The sequence below is a fragment of the Etheostoma spectabile genome, chromosome 11, assembly GCF_008692095.1.
Source record: "Etheostoma spectabile isolate EspeVRDwgs_2016 chromosome 11, UIUC_Espe_1.0, whole genome shotgun sequence".
Classification (NCBI taxonomy): Eukaryota; Metazoa; Chordata; class Actinopteri; order Perciformes; family Percidae; genus Etheostoma; species Etheostoma spectabile.
In genome coordinates, this window is record NC_045743.1 from 5,519,121 (window position 1) to 5,540,931 (window position 21,811).

Below are 21,811 nucleotides of genomic sequence, written 5' to 3' on the forward strand. Positions count from 1 at the left end.
CAGATGTTAACTTTTATTTTCTGGTCTGTTCCAGTTCTGGCTTCTTCAGGGATAGACTACGATATCAAGATTTGGTCACCACTGGAACAGGCAGCATCTTTCAACAGAGTCCTGGCTAATGAGGTATGTCCGCCAAGAGATGTGTGAAATCAGTGAATTGATTGATTGATTGGTTTATTTCAGTGTGCTGGTTTGTTTAAAGCTTTAGTGCATACATTTTTGATATTAATGAACGTTTGTTACATTCAAGCCATTGCCAAATGAGTTGATACAAAACTAATGGACACTATCAGCTCCACAAAACTCTCTGTATTTTTGAGTATGGTTATGTTCAGAAGATTGTGTTGTCCGGTGACTTTCCCCCACAGAAGCTTGAGTGAAGATAATTACCTCTTCTGAGGAGTCCATCATGTTTTTATTAATCTTCTGTGTCCTCCTTGGCTACTAGCAACTGCACGGAGGAGTGGTGGGCGGTCATGGAAGGCTTGTATCATGTGGACGCAATGATAGTGTATTCTGGGGGGGCGAGAGAAACTAAGCAGTACAGCTGTAACTTTAACATTGTTAAACTTTAGGTTTTGTACACATTAAACAAACTATATATAAACTATATACTAATATATAAGTATACTATAACATGCTAATTAGTGAGCTTATTGACATCTTAACTTGTTATATATGGTTTGAGATGCCAGAAGGTGGATTTTGTTACTGTTGGACAGAGCCAGGCTAGCTGTCTTTATTATAAGCTAACCAGCTGCTGGCTTCAGAGTTCCCAAACCTTCTCATCTAAGTGTCTCATCTAATTTCCCAAAATGTCTCCTTTTAACTTTTTCTTTTCAAAAAAGCAGACTTCTTAGGTAATTTCGGTGGTTTTCCAGTTTTCCCTTTCTTCCTGTTATTTGTCAGATTCACATTCCTTAACATCTCTTTCTTTTTCTTCTTTTCTTTTTAGGTAATAACTCGGAATGAGCTTATGCTAGAGGAAACTAGGAACACAATCACAGTCCCGGCTTCTTTCATGCTCCGAATGTTGGCCTCCCTAAATCACATCAGATCAGGTACACACACTTAAACTCACTTTTGTTTTTAATTCAGGCAAATAGTTAGAATATTAATGGACACTGTATACAGACACAGTTTTTCTTAAGACATTGTCAACCTTCTGGTTTATCTGTCCCTCTTTAATATCTGCTTTTGCTTTCTTGCAGATCGACTAGAAGGTGATCGCTCCGAAGGTTCAGGACAGGAAAATGAGGATGAACAGTAGCCTGCTGGCAATTTATTTTAAAGAAAATCTTTTTCTTGCTGTATAGCACTTGAAAAAACCCTGAGATTTGTACAAGTATAGTGTAGAATATTTCCTTTTGAAAATTAGTGTCATTTCTAGCCCCCCTGTTTTTTTAAGATGACTTTCTTACTGATGTTTCTGTATGAGGATAAACTACATCTGTGTGAATGCAACAGGCAAGGATGTCAGTAAATATAGATTAAGTGTGAGAATAATGGCGGCTGGTGTGCAAGGATGTTAAGTGCAATATTATTTTGTTAGGAGAAAGTGAGCTTTCATCAGTGTTAACGTGTGACATTTTGAATTTGTAGCACAAAGCTAAAAACTGTTGATGTGCTGCTCTGGCAGTTACGCATGTAAACAAGGACTTTAAGTAAAAACATACTTGGAGAATGCTTTAATTTTATTGTTAAAGAGAGAAAAAATAAGTTCTTCTCCCCAAAGGGACATGCTAACATTATGACCTTTTACATAATTTGAAAGAAATAAATAAAGCTATGGCATCTCAAAGATGTCTGGAAGGTTAAAGCTTAAAGCGCCCATATTATGCTCATTTTCAGGTTCATAATTGTATTTTGAGGTTGGACCAGAATAGGTTTACATGGTGTCATTTTCAAAAAACACCATATTTTTGTTGCACCGCACATTGCTGCAGATCCTGTTTTCACCCTGTGTGTTTGGGTCTCTGTTTTTGCTACAGAGTGAGACATCTCACTTCTTTACTATCTTTGTTGGGAGTCGCACATGTGCAGTAGCTAGGTAAGATCACATAGCTAGATAACTCTTTGTCCAACTTTGGTCAGTACAAGGCAAGATTAGCTGGGAGACTTCTTCTAAATGAGGGCGCACTTGTGGAATACCTGCAGAACAGGGACATGGAAGTAGTTAATAGTGAGCTAGTGTGTGCTATAGCAGTGTTTTGCAATTGAGAATGAGTTACCATGTGCTACAGTTTATCACCTCATCTCGGCTAGAGATGGAGAAAGCCATGCAGATTTTGAACATGCCCCAAGGAACAGCGCCATGTCTGTGAAGCCACCTTGGGCTTAGTGGATAAGGGTGGTATTGCACCCCATGGTCCAAAAAGACTTTTCACATAGACATTGCTTGGCAAAAGACATTTCTATATTTTAGAAGATAATTTTTTTGGGGGTACATTAATTTACCAGTATGAACTGAGTTATTAAACTAGGCATTATGAACGCACACAATGGAAGCAAGCAGACCCGCAAGACTGCGCCTGCCCAGGCCGCCCTGCACTGGGCACGCACGTATGATGATCATGTAGCTGTAATAATGGATATAGCTAATGGTTGTAATTCACAGCGTGTTTTATTAATACATCATATTATCTTATGATACATCCAAGGGATGGATGTATGGATGTACGCTGTTGCATTTTCCAAACTGCCGGGGCTATTGGCTAGTAACTAACATCAACAGTAGTGAGCATGGCTGTATTAAGAGAACGGTAACACCGCTAGCATAGCTATATGCCTACACAACGTTATTACAGACATAGGACTGTATGCTGTAAAGCCTGTAACGTGGATAAGATATGAAGCCATGGATGTATTAAGGGAACCTCTGTTTACAAATCTGCAGGCTAACCTTAGTAGCTAGCGCTAGCAAGTAGCACAAAATAGTGATTAGCTACATCTTCTTGCTTTGTTTCCACCCGGTGTTTAACTAGATAAGCAAGTAAACGATCAGAAACAACGAAAACACGTTTAACGTTAAATATTTTACACAATGAAATGGCGTGTTCATTAGTTTGCCATGTAGCTATAACAACGAACTAGCAATAGCTTCTTGTAAGAGACACGAGAGAGAAGCTCATGAATGAGCATGTTGCTATGACAAACAATGTTGCTAGTGCGCATGCCCGTCATGACGTCATGGGCCAGTCAACGCGGAAGATCCAAGCTCCATAATTGTTTATACGCTTTTGAGCACTCTCTGGAATGTACAAGGTTTCCCGCCAAACACTGTATCCATTTCTCCGAATATATCCTTGATTTTGAAAAGCTCACCTGGAGACTGAAGGCAGAGGACATTCAGAAACCGTTGTCTCACTCAAAACAGCATGGATAGTTTATTTTCCAAGTTTGTACGCATGTGGAAGCACCAGAGACACAAAATAACACCCCAAATCCCAGAAAACAGTGGTTGTTTTTTTCATAATATGGGCACTTTAAGATGCAGCAAGCTAACAAATTACATTAAATACAATCTGGGTTAAATTAAGCTAGACAACAGATGACATTCAATATACTTCTGTCATTGGTTTATCTTAGTTTAGACCAGTTTAAACCTGTGTTGTCTGTCTGTGTTGTGTCCTCAGCAGCTGCACCTGTGTAGCAGCCAATGTAGCCTCGAGCTGTTAGCATCAAGCAAAGATGAGGAGCAAGCTACAGAGGTCTTGTAAGATCACTTATTTACAATTTAATTTATTTTTTTTAGTCTTAGACCCAATTGTCACTGACTCAAGTGACATAACTTGAGGGCATTTAGTGCTGCTCCTGCAAATGGCTTTACACAGCGTAATCCACAAATGCAGTACTGTAAACTGACTTTGATGCTTAAAATAGATGGAGTTCCCCTTTGAAACTGTTAAACATCTTACTTGATTTGAGTCATCAAATGAGACTTCGATATAATGGAAAAACAGAGGCACAAATTGGTCAAATACTGACCGAAACTGCCCACGTTTGTTAAAGATTGCAGAACAAGTGGCTTGTAGTTTTGTGAGCTGTTGTGTAGACATGGTTCAGCTTTACAGCAACACAAAGGAACACATAATAAAAAATTGGTTCAGAATATTTTATGCAAAAAAGTTTTAATAGAAGAATCTTGATACAACACTTTAAAAAGGCAAATGGTTGTATCAATACTTACTGTACAGTAAAAAATCAAAAGGTTACATCACTTCTCAGGTGTATAGTACCGTTCAAACATAATATGAAAATGGCAGGTAAGACAGACGCGCTCTCCTTTCTACAAATGTTCTCTCCGAGTTTCTTTCATAATAGTAAAGGAAGCAGAGTGTATAAACTGAGGTAAACCACACGTAACAATGAATATTTACTAAGACAGTGTTGTAGATTAAGACCAGCTTCTCAGACAATTCAACGCTAAACACAATTTTTGAGCGAGTTGAATATTCAATGATCAATGTATCAATAAACAGTCATTTATTTTGGACATGGTTGCTGTGCACTGTTCAGTATGTGCAAAATATGAAATGTATTTTCATTAATATAATCAGTCTCCTAATTACCTCATTTTGGACTTACATTTGTTGCTGAATGTCGTCTTCACTAAGTTATTAATATACTGCTTTACGGTATGCAAAAACCCTGACCAAACAGTCACTTTCTCTGCCAAACATTGAGTGGTTTCTATGAGAACAAGCTCCCCTGCATGTTCAAGTGCAATTACTGTATCAGATAATCATGAAATGTACAAACTGTACCTGTTTCTACTCATTCTATAAATAACCTGTCAAGGCATGCACAGGGGTAGAAGTCAGAGATGACCCTTGGACATGACATCAGTCAACACCTACAGGCCGGTGTGTTTAACTCCCATCAATAGGCCTTTTTCATAGCCGATATTTTGACTTATCATAGTAGTAAAAACACGGCTGTTACTAAACATTACCCATGACACTGTTCTCTCTCATGGAACACCTGGACCCTGAACCTAAACTGGCTAAATGGAATTTGGCCTTCAATTTTTCACTTTTTTTTTCCCGCTTTGACATTTCAAAATGTATTTAGTGAAAAATTGTCAAATCAAATTCCTTACAGAGAATGTTGGGTACAAGAGAACTAGAGTCTGGCCTCTCATTACCATGCTGCTGTGAAATGTGATAATCAGTCACAACCAATTATAACCAATGAGTTGTCCAAAATGTAAACATATCTTACTTACAGTCAGTGTCAAGGAAAGGCCTTCTGGTTATCATAATTCTTTTAAACTATGTGTGAAAACACAAACTTGTCCATGTGCGTAAGTCCAAACAAAAGACTATCACAGGGGCGCCTGGATAGCTCACCTGGTATAGCGGGCGCCCATATACAGGAGGTTTACTCCTCGACGCAGCGGTCCTTGCTGTGACGCCCCCTCTCTCTCCCCTTTTATGTCTAAGCTGTCCTGTTCAAATAAAGGCCTAACATGCCCAAAAATATATAATCGTAAAAATAAATGGACCAAAGCACTCGCAACACTGTTATCCGCTCCCTTTTAAAATGTCGTCTTTAAAAAGGCCCTGCAAAGGCGTTTTCACTGATTCAACTTTTGCTTATGCTGTGTTCATATCATATCAAAAGTTATTGTAGTTAGAGGGGTCTGACTTGTGAATAGCGTTCACATCATCATCCCAGTCGTTACTGAGAAACCCCAGATATGTATCCGACTTGACATTTAATATGGACAAGGAGACATTTTTAAGGGATCTGACAACAGTGTTAAGAGTCTTTTGGAAGATAAAAACTATTTTTTCATACTTTCCAGGTGCAATGAGACACATCTTATTGCAAATTCTGAGGACATACCATAATGTATCGTAATACCCACATTACTACAAAATTCCGATCATTTTGGTTACAGTAGTTACGGTTTCCTATTTGATTACATGCATCCATACAAAAGCTTGCAAAGTCACTGATGGTGCACTTGGTCCAACATAGTGGAATGAATATTGTGCATCTTCCTGTTTCCTAATAATTTCAAGTATGGAGTACCCATGTGTAGAGAGATCAGATTTCATAAACTGCACCACAAACCACTGATGGTCACCTATTGTGAGTGTTAAGGGTGTGAAACCCTTGCAGTTCACTAATAAACTGAGTACGATCTATAAACATGTCCGACAATGAACAGGCTTGCTGTGTTTAGGCCAGTTTTTCCTCCACGTCCCGCTCTTCTTCATCGTCTCTGTCATCTTTACCGATCCCCTCATCAATACTTTCCAGCCTCAGTCTCTGACCGTCCAGGTATCTGGGTCTCAGTGCTGCCCTGGTCGTAAACAGTCCCTCCGGCAGAGCCAGACCTTCCCCAAACAGGGTGAGCTTAGCGTCACTCTCTATAGCTTTCGCCAGACAGGAGGCAAAGGTGTCGAGCGATTTGTGTACCTCTGCGTGGACTTGAACCGCAGCCGTGTTGAAGTTTTCAGCTGAGGAAAGAACGCAGATACTATTAGACAAATTTAACACTGGACAAATCTTGTGTTTAGTGTAATGTTTTGTTGTCACTCTCCGCACCCTCAATGAGTGTGAAGTGAACTCCCTTCCCCTTTAATCTTTTGTGGAACGGTGGAAATGACAGATACCTTTGGTTTGCTCCATCTGGTCTTCAAAGGTAACGGAGCTCCTCCTCTTCCCGGACGGATTACAGTGTTGCTGTAAGAGGGAGGACCCGTCTGTGGAGAAGTTATCCAGCAGCATCACGTCTGTGCCTGCATGGTAAACATGACAGAGACATAAAAAGGGATTAATTAAGAGCTCCCACACTAAGAACATGAGCTGTGGAACAGGAATGTGAGGCTGACAGTACCAAAGCTATGGGAGTATGACGCAACTGAACATTGTGTTAACACTTGCCAACTTTATCTCCATTTTATGTTCAAGTTAAGATCCGTCGAGTTTAATAGCAAATGAACACATTTGTCTGTAATATTGGCAGAAGTTGCATCTTTACTACCACGAGTTCCTAGTTGTTAACCAAATAAAAAGTAAAACAATGATTAGCATTAAATGTAACCCTGGACAACACTTTATTGTAGTTCTGAAGGGATTGATTGATTGTTAATCAATTCATTCATTAATTGACAGATAATCACCCCCAATTTTGACAACTAAATTCATTGTTTAATCAATGAATATGTGGTTCCAGCTTCATAAATGTGATGATTTGCTGCTTCGTTTCCTTTTTAATGTTATTGTAAATGAATATCGTTGTGTTTTAGACAAACAAACCACGTATTGTGAAGATGTCATCTTGGGCTCTGGGTACTATAATTTTCTGAGGGCCATTTTTCAATATTTTTCAAAGCTTCATAGAGTACAATTAATCAAAAGGATAAAGAAAGTGATTGTTAGTTGCAGTCCTTGCAGGTTCTAAGATCATATGACAATACTGTATGTACAGTATATGGAGTAGATTTACAGATGTTTAAGGAAACTCAACTACAGCTGAAACCATTAATCAATTGTTCAACAGAAAATGTGATGAAATTATTTTAGTTTATTTTTCAAGTAAAACTCAAAACATCCTTTGGTTCAACAGTACTTTTGGGTTTGTGGCTGTTACTTGGACAAAACATGTAATCTGAAGATGTTACTTGGTCTTTGAGACGTATTGTATTGAGTTGGGACACACAGAGAACGTGTTTTTCCTTACACGAGTCTTGAGTGAAACTGAAGCCAGTATCTCCTGTGCTGCTCCCTGGGGCCAACAGATGCCTTCCACCGGCCAGCATGGCTGTCATGTGTGGGGACATACCCAAGTCTGAAAGAACAAGAGCAAGAACTTGTTGTGCAACATCATACAACACATGAAATCACAAAAAGACAGGAATGTAAATCTAAACAGGCTGTATACACTTTGCATAAACCACTTATTACACAACCCATTCTTTCTTTTCCAGCAATTTCACTATTGTGTCCTTGTTTAAAGGATCACAGAAATGAGTTTAACCTGTAAATAGACATTGTACCTGCTTCTCTGTACATAAGAGGTATTTTTAAGCTTTGTGGTCCGTGTTTCAACTATATCTGTGTGCATCTTCCTGAACAGTGTTCTTTTGGGCTATAATTTGGTATGTTTACATAAAGAAGTGAGAAATCAATATACAGATTGCGGTCCTCTTTTGAATTGAATTGCATGACTAACAGAGCCACGGCTGTTCTCCCACCTGTGATTCTGTTGGAGATGCTGAAGAGGCGGGATGTCCTTTGCCGTGTGGCGAACGACTCTCTGTAGTAGCGATCTCCGAAACACATCCCCAGCAGCTCCTTCCTCACCGTTTTATTCCACAGACCATAGATGAGCGGGTGGCACACCGCACTGCAAAAGGACAGCCATGATACAAAAGTCTCAAGCCCCTGAGACACACTCCCTTGTCCCCACACAGCCTCGGTGCACACCACCCCCACGTACGGACCCCAGGTCATGAGGAAAGTGCCAATCACCACTAAGATGGTGACAAAGGCCTTGCACTGACTCCCTGCATACACCAGGCTCCGCCGGCTTCCATTAGAGGAAGTGGAAGTGCTTGAGTTTTTACGTCCATTCTTCTGAGCTCCACTGGAGTCGTCCTGGGCCACGACAACTGTCCCACAGTGAACTTTCCTGGCTTTCATTCGGGCTACACGGAAAATTACACCGTAACAGGCCAGCATGATGATTAAGGGGGGGAGGATGCACCAGGTGACCCAGAAAGCTGTGTAGCTTGGTTCTCTGTGCCAAGACGCAACACAGGTCCACTTGAAACAGTCAAACTCAAAGGAGGACCAGCCGAACAGAGGAGGAAGACAGCCCACCAGGGAGTGTATCCACACATAGGCGAGGACGACGACTGCCCGGTTCCCTGTGATCTTCATCGGGTAGATCATGGGGTAAAGCACTGCGTAGTACCTGTTGGGACACGAGAGAGACACAGTGAGAAATGGAAACTGTTGTTGAGGGAGCTCTTTGGTCCTGCCCAGAATTCAGTGAGTGATACAGAAGCTAAAGCTGAACCTTCTCCCCCAACAATGCTGGAAATGTTTTTTTCTGAAAAGCTGCAAACACAACAGAAAAGGGGAGACTTGGCAGGAGAACAAAAACATGCACTGTAATCACAAATCCCCAAAGGCGCTGAGGGTAATTAGCACAGCAGTGAGAACAGTGAGGATTGTGTGCTACATAACTAATCTACAGCTGATCTTAGTAGCTACATGTTACCCTCCTTTGTGATCCCAAAAAACTGAATAATATGATTTAACCAGAGTTGTAATAGTGCCAATTAAAAACAACCTGAAGTGGAACTAAAAAAACAACAACTTCACTTAACTAATCAATTCCTCTCTTTAAGTCTATAACATTTGAGGAAAATTACACCAAAAAAAAAGATTAAAGATTAAAAGATTCCCCAGGGGACATCCCAAAATCAATTGTTTTGTGGAAAAGATGATCAAAAAACCCAAAGACATGACATTTACAGTAATATAAAACCAGAACACGCTGAAACCAGGGAATGTTTGGTAGGCCTTTTGTTGATTCATGAGTTAAATGATTAATAGATTATCACAAATAACTTTATAAATGGCATTATTGTATGGCACACTAGGTCTTAATGTGGATGAATATAGTTTTACAGTACTGATACTGAGAGATAAATGTTTGAATACTCTATATTGAGAAATAAACATTTTCCCCCTTTTTCCCCCCAATAGAGAAAGTGAGTCCATCTTTCCAAATGTATCACTGTCTGATTTTATATTTACAAACGAATAAAACAAATCAAATAGTCTAAATAAGCTTATTTGGTCAAATCAAATAGTCTAAATAAGCTTAATAGTAAATATCTAGTCAAAGAAAAAGGAAAGAAAAAACAGGTTATTGTCTGACTTAAAAAAGTGAAAGTGGAGTTCAGAGTAATGGATTACCTTTATTTGTGTAGGCGGTTTCATTTGTGATCAGTTTCTTATTTCTAAAAAAGGGAATCAATGGAAATGATCTCAGCCCTGCAGATGAATGGTGCATTCATGTCGGTCAACATTTAAGGTACTTTGTGTGAGCCTGTCTAATGCTTGTCAATTGAGCTGGGAAAATCTCCACAAAAAGACCACGAGCTAAGTGTGTGGTTAACCAATCCCATTTACAAGGCTGCATTCTGACCTTAAATAGGAAACAATAAAAACTACATTTCACAAGTTTGTGAACATGAATGTGTTCCTTACAGCAGCTGAACATCACAAAAACATTGGCAAATGTCACTTTCACACAAGAATAGGGTAACTATTAAACAGCTCACATTTACTTAAAAATGAACTTAAAAAAGTGTGCTTAGTTTGAGAAAATAAAAAAGGAGATAGAATTGCTCCCAGAATATATAAAAAGGTTTTGTGGTGTATCAGCTACAAAAGATGTTGGGTGTTGTCCTATTATAGGGCTATTATCACTGCATGAGGAATGATACCACACTGTATATTTTGTTGTTTACTTTTATACCAAGATGTAAACAAGCCCCTGCTAATCTCATATAGATTATGTCCCTAAAAATGTTTGGGAAGGAATTTAAGAATTTTCCAGAAATAATATTGAATGCAAATTCAAATTGCATATATTTGCTGCTGGGCGAAAAGCCTCGCTCAATTTCCCCAGCTTTGCCAAGATATGGCAATATAATAGGTAATCATAAAACAACCACTTATTTTAAAAATAAATAAATAAATGAGCATGTACTTACATTCTTTTATCTGTTATCTATGTATTTTTATGGTTCTATGTATTTTATGCAGACAAAACTACTACTCAATTTAAGCAGTAAAGCATTCCTCCTCAGCACTGACAGACAGACAGACACACAGACAGACACACAGACACACAGACAGACAGACAGACACACAGACAGACACACAGACAGACACACAGACAGACACACAGACACACGTTTAACATGTGGGATGTGCCCAGTACAACCGCAATCAAATATAATCTGGTTTAAGGTTTGAAGTTAAAGCTTCATCAATCAATATTTCTATTTTAACAATGGAATTACATTCCATGTCATTTGTGACGCTTTTATCCAAAGCGACTTACAATTGCTGTATAGCGGAGGTCACAACTATGGGTTAAGTGTCTTGCTCAGGGACACAGTGGTTGATGTATCACAGTGGGGATCGAACCCAGATTTAGATATTTCCCTCCAAGCTAAAGAGACAGAAAACACAACTTATAATGAAAGCTAATACTGCTCTGTATTTGATACATGTGTAAAAAAGCAACAAATTGATAACACTATCGCCATGTAAACTTGATTGTACTTTACTGTATACTGATAATACGTTAATGTTGTGTTTACAGCTTGTTGTACTGCCCACAAGTAGCCAAATGAAAAGATATTACTGCAGGTTTAAAGAAACAACATTCACTTCTTGTAATTTTACAAGATATGGCGATACAGGAATTATCTGACTGCAATTATTATCCAGCACTAACCTGTCAATTGCAATAGCGCCAAGGGTGAGCATGCTAGCAGAGCTGATGAGCAGGTAGAGCAGGGCAGTGAAGTTACACCAAACCACTCCAAACACCCACTCCCTCTTCGCCGAGCTCACGGCCACAAAAGGCAGCACCAACATGGACAGCAGCAGGTTGGACAGGGTCAGGCTGAACACAAACTTGTTGCTGGGCGTGAGCAGATAAGGTCTGCGATAGAGGGTCGCCACGATCAAAAGATTACCCAGGCAGGCGAGGAGTGTGATGGTCACAATGGAGACTGACTCCAGGGCGGCCAGACCCTCACCATTCCCCACCGTGGTGCAGTTCCTACTGGTGTTCATGGTGAGAGGCTGGGCCATCAGACAAGTGAAGGAATGGTTGGAGACTGTTAGCGGAAAGACATGGTTAGAAATCTTCAAACAAAATATGACTGCTAAAAAGGACCACACCAGCACATACAAGCTTTTTAAAAGAGAATTCCAGTCAATTTCAACACGTAGCTCTGTTGTTTGTAACATTGGAGTGCTGTCAGTAGCAAGAAAAATGAAAACAATCAGTGCTGCCTACACCGTGTTATCCTCCTGCTAGAGGTAGCACCCAACAGGCTTAAACAGGGCAAGTTTTAAACATGTTTTTAGCTTCTTAACATGTTCAAAGTTTCATTAAAAATGCCGACCCATGTGCAGTGATTCCTTCCGAGTGAACACATTGAATCTGACCGCCGTAGATGTGAAAGAAATGCATTAAAGTTCTGCTAATTCAGCTGTGTTTAGTTCCTGTGTCGATACTGCAAGGAGTGCTTCGGGACCGTCTACAATTTACAACACCGAAAAGAGATGTGCACTTTTTTTTTTTAAATAAGCATGTGCTTGTATTTTTAAAGTGCTGTTGTACAACTAGCAGGAGACAAGTTATAATTGAGGTAAGTTTGGAGACACAACCTCACATCTACGGCAGTCAGATTCACTGTGTTCACTTGGAAGGAATCACTGCACATGGGTCGGCACTTTTAATGAAACTTTGAACATGTTTAGAAGCTAACAACATGTTTAAAACTTGCCCTGTTTCAGCCTGTTGGGTGCTACATCTAGCAGGAGGATAACACGGTGTAGGCAGCACTGATTGTTTTAGTTTTTCTTTCTACTGACAGCACTCCACATTTACAGACAACAGAGCTACATGTTGGAATTGACTGGAATTCTCCTTTAACTACAAGCCATGCATACTTAATGTTTATTTACTTTGTCTAATTGGCTTCAATTGTGTAATTCATAACAGTGAGAATCAGGTCTACATTACTGTTAAGGACAGTTTAGGGGTGCAACTAACAATTATTTTAATGATTCTGTCTATTCAATGACAGGAATTAGTGAAACAATGCCCATCACAATTTCCTAGACCTGGAGGTGATTTCTTCAAACTGCTTGTTTTGTCCAACCAAAAGTCCCTATGATATTTAAGTAAAAGTAAAACAAAAAAGCAGCAAATCCTCACATTTAAAAGCTGGAACCAGATACTGTTGGCATTGTTGCTTGCTAATTGAAATACACAGGTAATCAATTATCAAAACGGTTGTCAACTATTTTTCTTTCAGTTCAGCTCTAATGCAGATTATAGGGCACATTGATATGAGACATGTGCACAGCATGACCTCATTACAATAATGTAACGTAGATAAGGCAAACTTTGTGTTCAGAGTACATTTTGTGCTACTACATTTTATAGGGAAACATAAGTCCTATACATGTATCTGACAGTTGTAGTTAATTTGTAGATTAGCATTTTACATAAAACATATCACAGGCAAACAGCTTCATCATTTAAGTGCTCTCTGACACATTAGTGTAATATATCTGATAATGAAATAAATAATAAAACAATGTCAGCAGCAGTTCTGAATAAAGGACTTAAAATAAGTAGTTTCTACTAATATTTTCAATTAAGTAAAAGGATCGTTATAGTATTTCTACTAATTACGTATCAAGTTAAGCACAGAGTGAAGACATTTAACCGAGCCATTATTTACAAGCGTTGACGCCAAACTAAAATCCTCACTAACAAATCGCCTGTGTTCAGAGTTCAAGTTTTAGCCAGTAAGTCGTGGAAATGTGTTATAGATTTAAAACAGAAACAGCTTAGTTAGGCGTTGGCTTCGTTTAACATGATTTGCAGCAAAAAAGCATACGTGTTGCCATCTCTCACCATGTCGTTTCTCGCTTAACTTTTACGAGTTAAAAATGAAAAATGTAACCCAAAATCTAGCGACATTTTAGGCTTCAGTACAGCTCAACACTGACAAATGTAACCTTTGTACGTGTGGAAAGGGTCGAGCACTGTGAGCACCACCACTAACGTTAACGTTGGTTTCAGATCGCTTGAAGCTAAAACTACTACCGTTAGTTAGCCTAGGTTAGCTAAAACTACTACCGTTAGTTAGCCTAGGTTAGCTAAAACTACTACCGTTAGTTAGCCTAGGTTAGCTAAAACTACTACCGTTAGTTAGCCTAGGTTAGCTAAAACTTTCTCCCATTGTCCCCCCAACAGTTTCGCCCTCTGTACCTGCTTTGCTTCGGCGCTGTGGCTCCACATTTTCTCCTCTTCAAAGGCAAACCGTCCATCCCACTTTTCCGCTTTCACACTGTAACCCCGTAACTGAGGGCTGAGTCTGAAAAACGGGTGAAAAGCCCCTCGACATTGTGAAGTTTGATAACCCTTTTACTCCTCAATCGCACACTGCCAGCTGCGGCTGCAATGGCGTCCTCCTCCTACCTCAACTCCCTCTCCTCGCAGACTCCTTCAGTGTGTGGGTGGTCCTCGATTGATTGATTGTTTTCATATCGCCATTGTAGCAGTTAACGTTATTTCTCTGTGGTTCACGCGCGTGGCTTAGCTGGTACTGTCAGACCTATCTCCACAGCGCGTTAGTTGGTGTTTCTGCTAAAAACCTTGAACGTATGTTTTATTCTATTTCAGATGCAACAAGTTGTTAGTGTAGGCGTATGTATGCATGTTTACAAAAAAACAATGTGCGCATGTATATTTCTTTAATGACAGCTTTGCGGTGTTTATGAATGAGCTCTACATAACTGGACCACCCACGTAGATCAAAGCTTCCCGCACATAAACAATACGTCATCACGTCATCTACGTTATCCAATCAGAGAGTCGGGACGTTTTTACCTAATGCTTCCATTTAACAGCGCTTTCTGCTGCAAGCATGAAACATCTGTAGGCTACTGAGTAAATGCATTTTCTAAAGCATTTTTTAACACTGAATGGTAATACAGTATTGACTTTTAAAACTAACCTGCACTAACCACTGCTATATGATACAATGTATTTTTTAAGAATATATATTTTTTTGATCATTTTGCTTTTATTAGATATACAGTAGAGACAGGCAAGTAACGTGGATGGAAGAGAGTGGTATATGCAAAAAAACGGAGTTGTTGTAGTCACCAGGATGACCATGCCATACAATTCAAACCTAACTTCATGCGATCGATTCTGCTATGATGCATTACCTTTGAAAAGCCAGTTCCAATTGTTTACAAATTAGTTTTCTTACTGTACTGATTAAATAACCTAAAACTGTGTGGTATATTCTGCAAAATGGTCTGCTGTCATTTAACGTTCTGTATATTTGTCATGTTCAAAATGGGCTACACATTAAAAAAAAATACAGTGGCTTGGTCCTTCAATAGTGTGGTGTAAACAAATTATTTGGCAGTAAAGTCGGATTTATAAATGTTTATTTAATGGGTTTGGCAAAGCATTTCCTCAAAAATGTGACTACATGTCGGGATTACAGTGGCTACGTAAACACCATGTGGAGACTGCAAGGAATGCGATTGGTCAGCTCAGGCTGATTGCGTTTTTCTCCTTCAAGTTTCCGATCATCTTTGAGAATGTTGTTAAGTCAAGACAACATTAAAAAAAAAATGAGGAAGGCTTAGTAATCTTTTTCCTTTTCAGTAACATGTCTAGCAAATACATTTACCCTGTAAAACTCCTGCTCGCCACAATCCTCGCTCTCCAGAACAGTGAATGTAGAATGTAAACAGTGAGACAAGGAAAACAAGACCATCCATGCTCTAAATCAGAAAGTGATTTAAAACAATTTCTTTTGGGTAATCCATCTAGTGTTGGGATGGTGCTATCATTGATTTAAATCTGACATTGAACAATGCAGAAACACCTGCAGTAGAACTGTCAAACATCACAACACGCAAGTAAAACTGGGCCTGAAGTTAAAACTTCAGCATGGGGATCTGTGGAGTGTAGTCAGTCAGAAGAGACACCATCAGACCCTGAAAGAGAAGACAGTTGTGATGATCAGAAGATAGAGAGGCAGAGACTATTCTAAGAGAATCAGATTAAACGCATACTAGTATAAAACAATATATTCTGCAATAATCAGGTTAGTCACCATAATTGTCCACTTTCTGTTCTCTGCCTCTTGGAAGACGAGGGAGTGAGGTGAGTAGAAAACCTCGTCATCTACCTCCTCCATTTTCCGGGGGAGACAATGCAGGAAGGTCCAGTCTGGTTTGGCCACACTTCCTGTCTGTAGTGGACAAGAGTCAAAACATAGAGTTAAGACACATTTCAACTCAGTGAAAATAGATTTTGGCTCCTTTGCCAGACATAAAGACATATTTGTTTTGACCAAAATAATTGTTCTAATCTTCTCAGAAAATGTTATAAATGAAATAATTATGTCAGGCAGGATCATCCCTGGGACTGATTTGCTTACTGTCAAGACAGCTGTCAAAAGGAACAATTTGGGAAAAGGCAAATGTCAACGGAAAAACAACTGTTGCGTTGGAAAGACCGTGCTTGTGCGCATGCGTCAGTATGAACATTTCCAGCCGTCACCTCGGGGTGGATGCGCAGCGGAGCGGGAGGGAGACTGCGGCTGTGTGTGCGATGTGTGCGTCATTGCTGAGAAGTGAGTTGTTCAGTGTAATCCCTTTATGTTTAGATGCCTTTGAGCATTATATGAGAGATATGCTTAAGTATTGTAACGTAGTTTGGTTAGATACATGTTTAGTGCGAGTCAATATAAACTTGCATTTACGGCAATTACTTTCTCTTTTGTAAATCCTTATAGTTCGTGATTGCTGTTGGCATCCACTTAAACTGTAACCTAGTTTATTTCTGATCTATGTTAACATTTAGATGTGACATTATTCTGCCTTACTAGACCTGGTCCTCACGATGTATGCTATGTGTAAGATGTGGGATTTGTGAATCAATAAGTGGCCACACTCGTGGGAACATTCCCGAGCCCTTGCGGGCAGAATAATATTAATTCAGTTGGCCACTAGGTGGCACTGCTGTATTGCATTTCACTAGAAAATACTGTTGCACTATTAGAAATAGTCACTTTAGTTAAGAAATGTCAGTTTAGTCTGTATTAATGTGAATGATGTAACCACTTTGATAGTGAGAAATTAATATTCATGTTATTTATTGTTTGTTCTTGTTTATTACAGACCACACACACACGAAGACAGAGATATTCCTAATCGCCTACACATTGATAGCTATGTGCACATATAGCCACTACCTGCCAACCAGTGTACCCTATTGTGCTATGCTGTGCTGCGCTGTGTAAATCCTTCACACCTCAAGTAAAGTTCTGGTCTGGACTGAACTGCGTTGACTCCTTTGTGTTCTGACTGACACCCCAGTGAGACACCCATCTTATATTCATCATTCCTAATACAGTCCTACCATATTTCACCAACCCATCACCTATTGAATACGTTGACTTCTCCACAAGCCTGTGGTATGTTGCGAGTGATTTTTAAGCCAAAAATAATTGAAACAATGTTAAGTTAAAAAGAAGAAAATGTCCTTCTTTACCTGCAATGTAATCTGGTAACCTTTAAAGTCTTTGAGCCTCTTTTTCTTCTCCTCCTCTTGTCCCATGCTGACCCATGTGTCAGTGACCAAAACATTGCTGCCATGGGCGGCCTCCATCGGGTCAGAGGTCAGAACAAGCTGGGTACCATGCTGACACAAAATTGATATGAATGAATAAGAAGTCTTTTAAGAAAAGGTCTTTTTATAGTAATGACACCTGAAAAATAAGACCTCACCTCTTTGGAGAGTCTTTGTGCCTCTTGAATAACACTCTTTTCTGGCTCATAGCCCTGGGAATTAAGATGCAGTTTGAGCTTTAGTAGTGATTATTGATGTACATAACAATACATAAAGTTGTTTTTATTCTCACAAAGCAACTGAGGAGATAAGATACTCAGCATTGATTCAATGCATCTATACCTGCAAACCACAAAACAGTAATCTACTAGATAGAGAGGACTAGAGGAGTGCACTAAAAGAACACACAAGAACATAAAAAGGGAAACCTTTGGTGTAGCAATCTTAAGATGAACTCCCAATTTAGCTGCAGTCATCATGAAGGAGTGGAGGACGTTGTTTCCATCTCCAATCCAGCTCACTGTTAGTCCATTAAGGGACCCATAATGCTCCTAGAGGAGAATGTAAGTAATTTAGAAAATACTATGTTTTTATCATTTACGGGATCAAATTTGTGGTACGTTGTAGGAGTTGCAGTACCTGTAAGGTGAGGAAGTCAGCCAGAATCTGGATTGGGTGGTAGAGATCAGACAGACCGTTAATGATGGGGATGGAGGCCTCCTTATCCAGCTCCTCCAGTGTGGAGTGGCTATACACTCGTGCCAAGACAATATCGCAGAGTCCTGAGAGAACCCTGGAGATTACACAGGTGGACATGTACCCAAGTGGCTGGGACTCATTTACTTTGTCTACAAACTAGTTTCCCGTCAATAATTAGTAGCAGCAGTGGACAACATGAGATGACTGTTACTAATTGAAAAATTCACCTGACTTTTAGGGAAGTTACACTAAAAAATACCAAGCTAATTAAGATTTCCCTGGATAAACAGATATAAATGGAGTGTGACTATATACAATCTACATCCAACAACCATCTGACATTAATTTGAATTTAATTGTATTTCTATAAGTGACAGCATACTACTCACCTTGCTGTGTCTGTGACACTCTCATTCACTCCCAGGTGGATGTCCTGAGAGGTGAGGAAACAGGGGTGCCCACCCAGCAAAGCAAAACCTGGAATTATGATATCAAGACAACTTCAGTTTCCCTAGTGGCCAACTGGTGCTTAGCACAACAAACACAACATCATGTAGGCATTTGAAGGGGAGCAGTACAGGGAGAAAGAGGAGTGGAATGAGTTGCAGAATGTTTTGTTCCAGGGATGCGCTGAAAGTCGCCTTTCAGCAGATCTTTTGTATCCATATTAACAATGACCTTCACACTGCTGAACACACTGATGAATAGTATCAGCCAAGCTGTGGCAGATGTTACATTACTGTTAGATTGTTCTTATAAATACTTGCCACTTGCTGCTTATAACAGAGTCATTTCCCTATTTGGGATTAATAAAGTCCAACTATCTATCTATCTATCTATCTATCTATCTATCTATCTATAATTTAAAGTCTAAATTTGACACTTGAAAACTGCCTAGTGCTTTTATAAAATCCGCCCACCTCCAGCATTCTGTTATTCATGTTAAACTGAAGCACATGGCTTGCAGTGCACATAGCTGCTTAAATACACAACGGACACCTGTTTCTGTGGACATTCTTGTTCTGGTGCTCCTCTTCTCAAATATCATAGCAATTGACTTTCCTTGCAGAAGAGGAAGATACTGAAATAGAAATGACAGTTCCTTTGAATGATCCACAACGAGGCTTCGCAGTAGAACTGAGAACACTTGACAAATGGACACTGCAGTTTACTATGGCAAACATTACTTTGCTAACGTTAGCTACCTGTTTTTCATGCTTGATCCGAAGTTTTAGATCCCCTGACACCCACAACAGCCTCTTGATTTCCTCTGAACTGAAGTCTTTCAGAGTGAGACAGCTTCGACCCTTTAAATTTACCGAACCAAGGGAAGCAGCTCCAATGCTTAGAAAGTAACAAACGGGGATAAAAGCACTGCTTATTACGTGTAACGTTACTAACAATACTTGCATTACTGACAAAACTTGACAAACGTTACCAGTAAAGTTCTGCAAATTCCGAATAAAGTTATCTGAAGTGTCTTACCTAAACCCTCGAGCTGAGCGGTCTTGGAAAGTTTTCAAACATTTGAAAACGGTGTTGTTTACAGACAATAGTTTAGTGGACATTGCAGCTCAAGGGAAACACAATGGACGTGTGATGTTGTGGGAATATTTCTTCAGAGTTAACTTTCATTCACTGCGTGTCCCGGGGTTTCCATGCAGCCAGAGCTAGTGTAGCCAAACCGGCAGCGTGGCTACCACTGACGTCACCGCGAGACCACGAGGCTGGGCGTGGCTTCGGCTTCCTCCGTGAATGATGTAATCTGTCTATACGTATATATATTATATATATATATATATATATATATATATATATATATATATATTATATATATATATATATATATATATTATATATATTATGGCATGCCGTTTAGGAAATAATATATATATATGAAGTTTATCCATCTGAATATATGGAATGAAAGTCTGAATATGGAATGAAGTCTGAATATATGGAATGAAAGTCTGAATATATGGAATGAAAGTCTGAATATATGGAATGAAAGTCTGAATATATTGAATGAAGTCTGAATATATGGAATGAAAGTCTGAATATATGGAATGAAGTCTGAATATATGGGATGAAAGTCTGAATATATTGAATGAAGTCTGATATATGGAATGAAAGTCTGAATATATGGAATGAAGTCTGAATATATGGGATGAAAGTCTGAATATATTGAATGAACGTCTGAATATATGGAATGAAGTCTGAATATATGGAATGAAAGTCTGAATATATGGAATGAACGTCTGAATATATGGAATGAAAGTCTGAATATATGGAATGAAGTCTGAATATATGGAATGAACGTCTGAATATATGGAATGAAGTCTGAATATATGGAATTGAAAGTCTGAATATATGGAATGAAGTCTGAATATATGGAATGAAAGTCTGAAATATGGAATGAAGTCTGAATAAAGGAATGAAAGTCTGAATATGGAATGAAGTCTGAATATATGGAATGAAGTCTGAATATATGGAATGAAGTCTGAATTATGGAATGAAGTCTGAATATATGGAATGAAGTCTGAATATATGGAATGAAAGTCTGAATATATGGAATGAAGTCGGAATATATGGAATGAAAGTTGGAATACATTGACAGAAATGTCACCAAAGGGATACCTTTCTGAATTCACTGGATTTACAAAATGGCATCGGCTGAAATAGTCCAATACTTTTGTTGAACTGCAGGGTTTTTTTGCAACAACTGGTCATACTCCAAAACGACACAAACAGTTTGGAAATTAGATAGCGTCACCTTGAGGATCTATTTCCATTATTGCGACATTCTTAGTGCTTATAAGCAATCCTGTTCAACAAACGTTGCCGAAAGAACTTATGCATCATTCTTGAAGGAATTTATGAGTCTCTTGTGGGAGATGTCGGCAGACAGTAACACTTCAACTGGAAGCTAATGGGTGTGGGCACTGGATACGGTTACCAGTATTTTGGCCCGTACATGCATTTGCCAGAGTGTAATAATCTCTTCATTGCTCAAAATAGCTGACACTAGATTCCTAGCCGATTCACTCAATAGCGTCCACATTTGTTACATCCTGATTAATCAGCCACAACACAAGATGGCGCCAGCGCCGTAATGACGTCAGCTTTCATTCCATATATTCAGACTTTCATTCCATATATTCAGACTTTCATTCCATATATTCAGACTTTCATTCCATATATTCAGACTTTCATTCCATATATTCAGACTTTCATTCAATATATTCAGACTTTCATTCCATATATTCAGATGGATAAACTTCATATATATATATTATTTCCTAAACGGCATGCCATAATATATATATATATATATATATATATGTATAAAAAACATATATATATCGGAAAAGTTACAAAAAATGTTAAATTATTTTACAAAAAAATCATTAAAAACCGTCAAAAAAGTGACAATCAAATTTTGACACAAAGTTGCAGGTCTACAGGAAGACATATGTCATGACTTATGGCAACTTTGTGTTTTTTTGGGTTGAAATTTCAACATTTCGTTGTTTCGGTGTTCTTTTTCTACACTTTTCTCGACGTTTTTGTCAATTTTATTCAAATTTTGATTGTCACTTTTTTGACGGTTTTGAAGTATGTTTTTGTAAAACATTTTTTCTCACTTTTCCAATTTTTTCG

At 38.9% G+C, this 21,811-nt stretch overlaps 3 protein-coding genes and 1 long non-coding RNA gene across 9 annotated transcripts in view; 1 reads left to right on the top strand and 3 right to left on the bottom strand.

The window, feature by feature from the left end:
* Positions 1 to 1,684, top strand: part of dcaf6 (ddb1 and cul4 associated factor 6) — a 23,446-nt gene extending 21,762 nt beyond the window's left edge. For 4 of the 5 annotated variants that reach the window (XM_032529150.1, XM_032529152.1, XM_032529154.1 and 1 more), the window contains 3 exons: positions 35 to 123; positions 956 to 1,061; positions 1,212 to 1,681. In XM_032529150.1, coding sequence (XP_032385041.1) covers positions 35 to 123; positions 956 to 1,061; positions 1,212 to 1,270 — 254 coding nt within the window. In that variant the 3' untranslated portion in view covers positions 1,271 to 1,681. Of the gene's footprint in view, positions 1 to 34; positions 124 to 955; positions 1,062 to 1,211 lie in introns of all 5 variants that reach the window. The other variant, XM_032529153.1, reaches the window with a different exon arrangement.
* Positions 1,312 to 21,559, bottom strand: LOC116697816 (uncharacterized). The gene is made up of 3 exons (XR_004334049.1): positions 21,549 to 21,559; positions 3,485 to 3,618; positions 1,312 to 1,820 (listed from the first exon to the last, which is right to left on the bottom strand). It is a non-coding gene; the product is annotated as an uncharacterized LOC116697816 (long non-coding RNA).
* gpr161b (G protein-coupled receptor 161b) lies at positions 4,114 to 14,599 on the bottom strand. 2 transcript variants are annotated; one of them, XM_032529207.1, is made up of 6 exons: positions 14,063 to 14,599; positions 11,501 to 11,853; positions 8,211 to 8,932; positions 7,697 to 7,804; positions 6,627 to 6,752; positions 4,114 to 6,470 (listed from the first exon to the last, which is right to left on the bottom strand). In XM_032529207.1, the coding sequence occupies exons 1-6, from the start codon at positions 14,090 to 14,092 to the stop codon at positions 6,190 to 6,192; spliced, it is 1,620 nt and encodes a 539-aa protein (XP_032385098.1). In that variant the 5' UTR covers positions 14,093 to 14,599; the 3' UTR covers positions 4,114 to 6,189. The 2 variants fall into 2 exon arrangements, with proteins under 2 accessions (XP_032385098.1, XP_032385099.1); XM_032529208.1 differs by having other exon boundaries at positions 11,501 to 11,888; positions 14,063 to 14,596.
* Positions 15,370 to 19,859, bottom strand: otc (ornithine transcarbamylase). Its single transcript, XM_032529237.1, has 10 exons — positions 19,637 to 19,859; positions 19,357 to 19,495; positions 19,151 to 19,232; positions 18,541 to 18,628; positions 18,092 to 18,245; positions 17,881 to 18,003; positions 17,611 to 17,664; positions 17,375 to 17,524; positions 15,933 to 16,070; positions 15,370 to 15,813 (listed from the first exon to the last, which is right to left on the bottom strand). The coding sequence occupies exons 1-10, from the start codon at positions 19,717 to 19,719 to the stop codon at positions 15,754 to 15,756; spliced, it is 1,071 nt and encodes a 356-aa protein (XP_032385128.1). The 5' UTR covers positions 19,720 to 19,859; the 3' UTR covers positions 15,370 to 15,753.
* Positions 21,560 to 21,811: the final 252 nt, after the last annotated feature.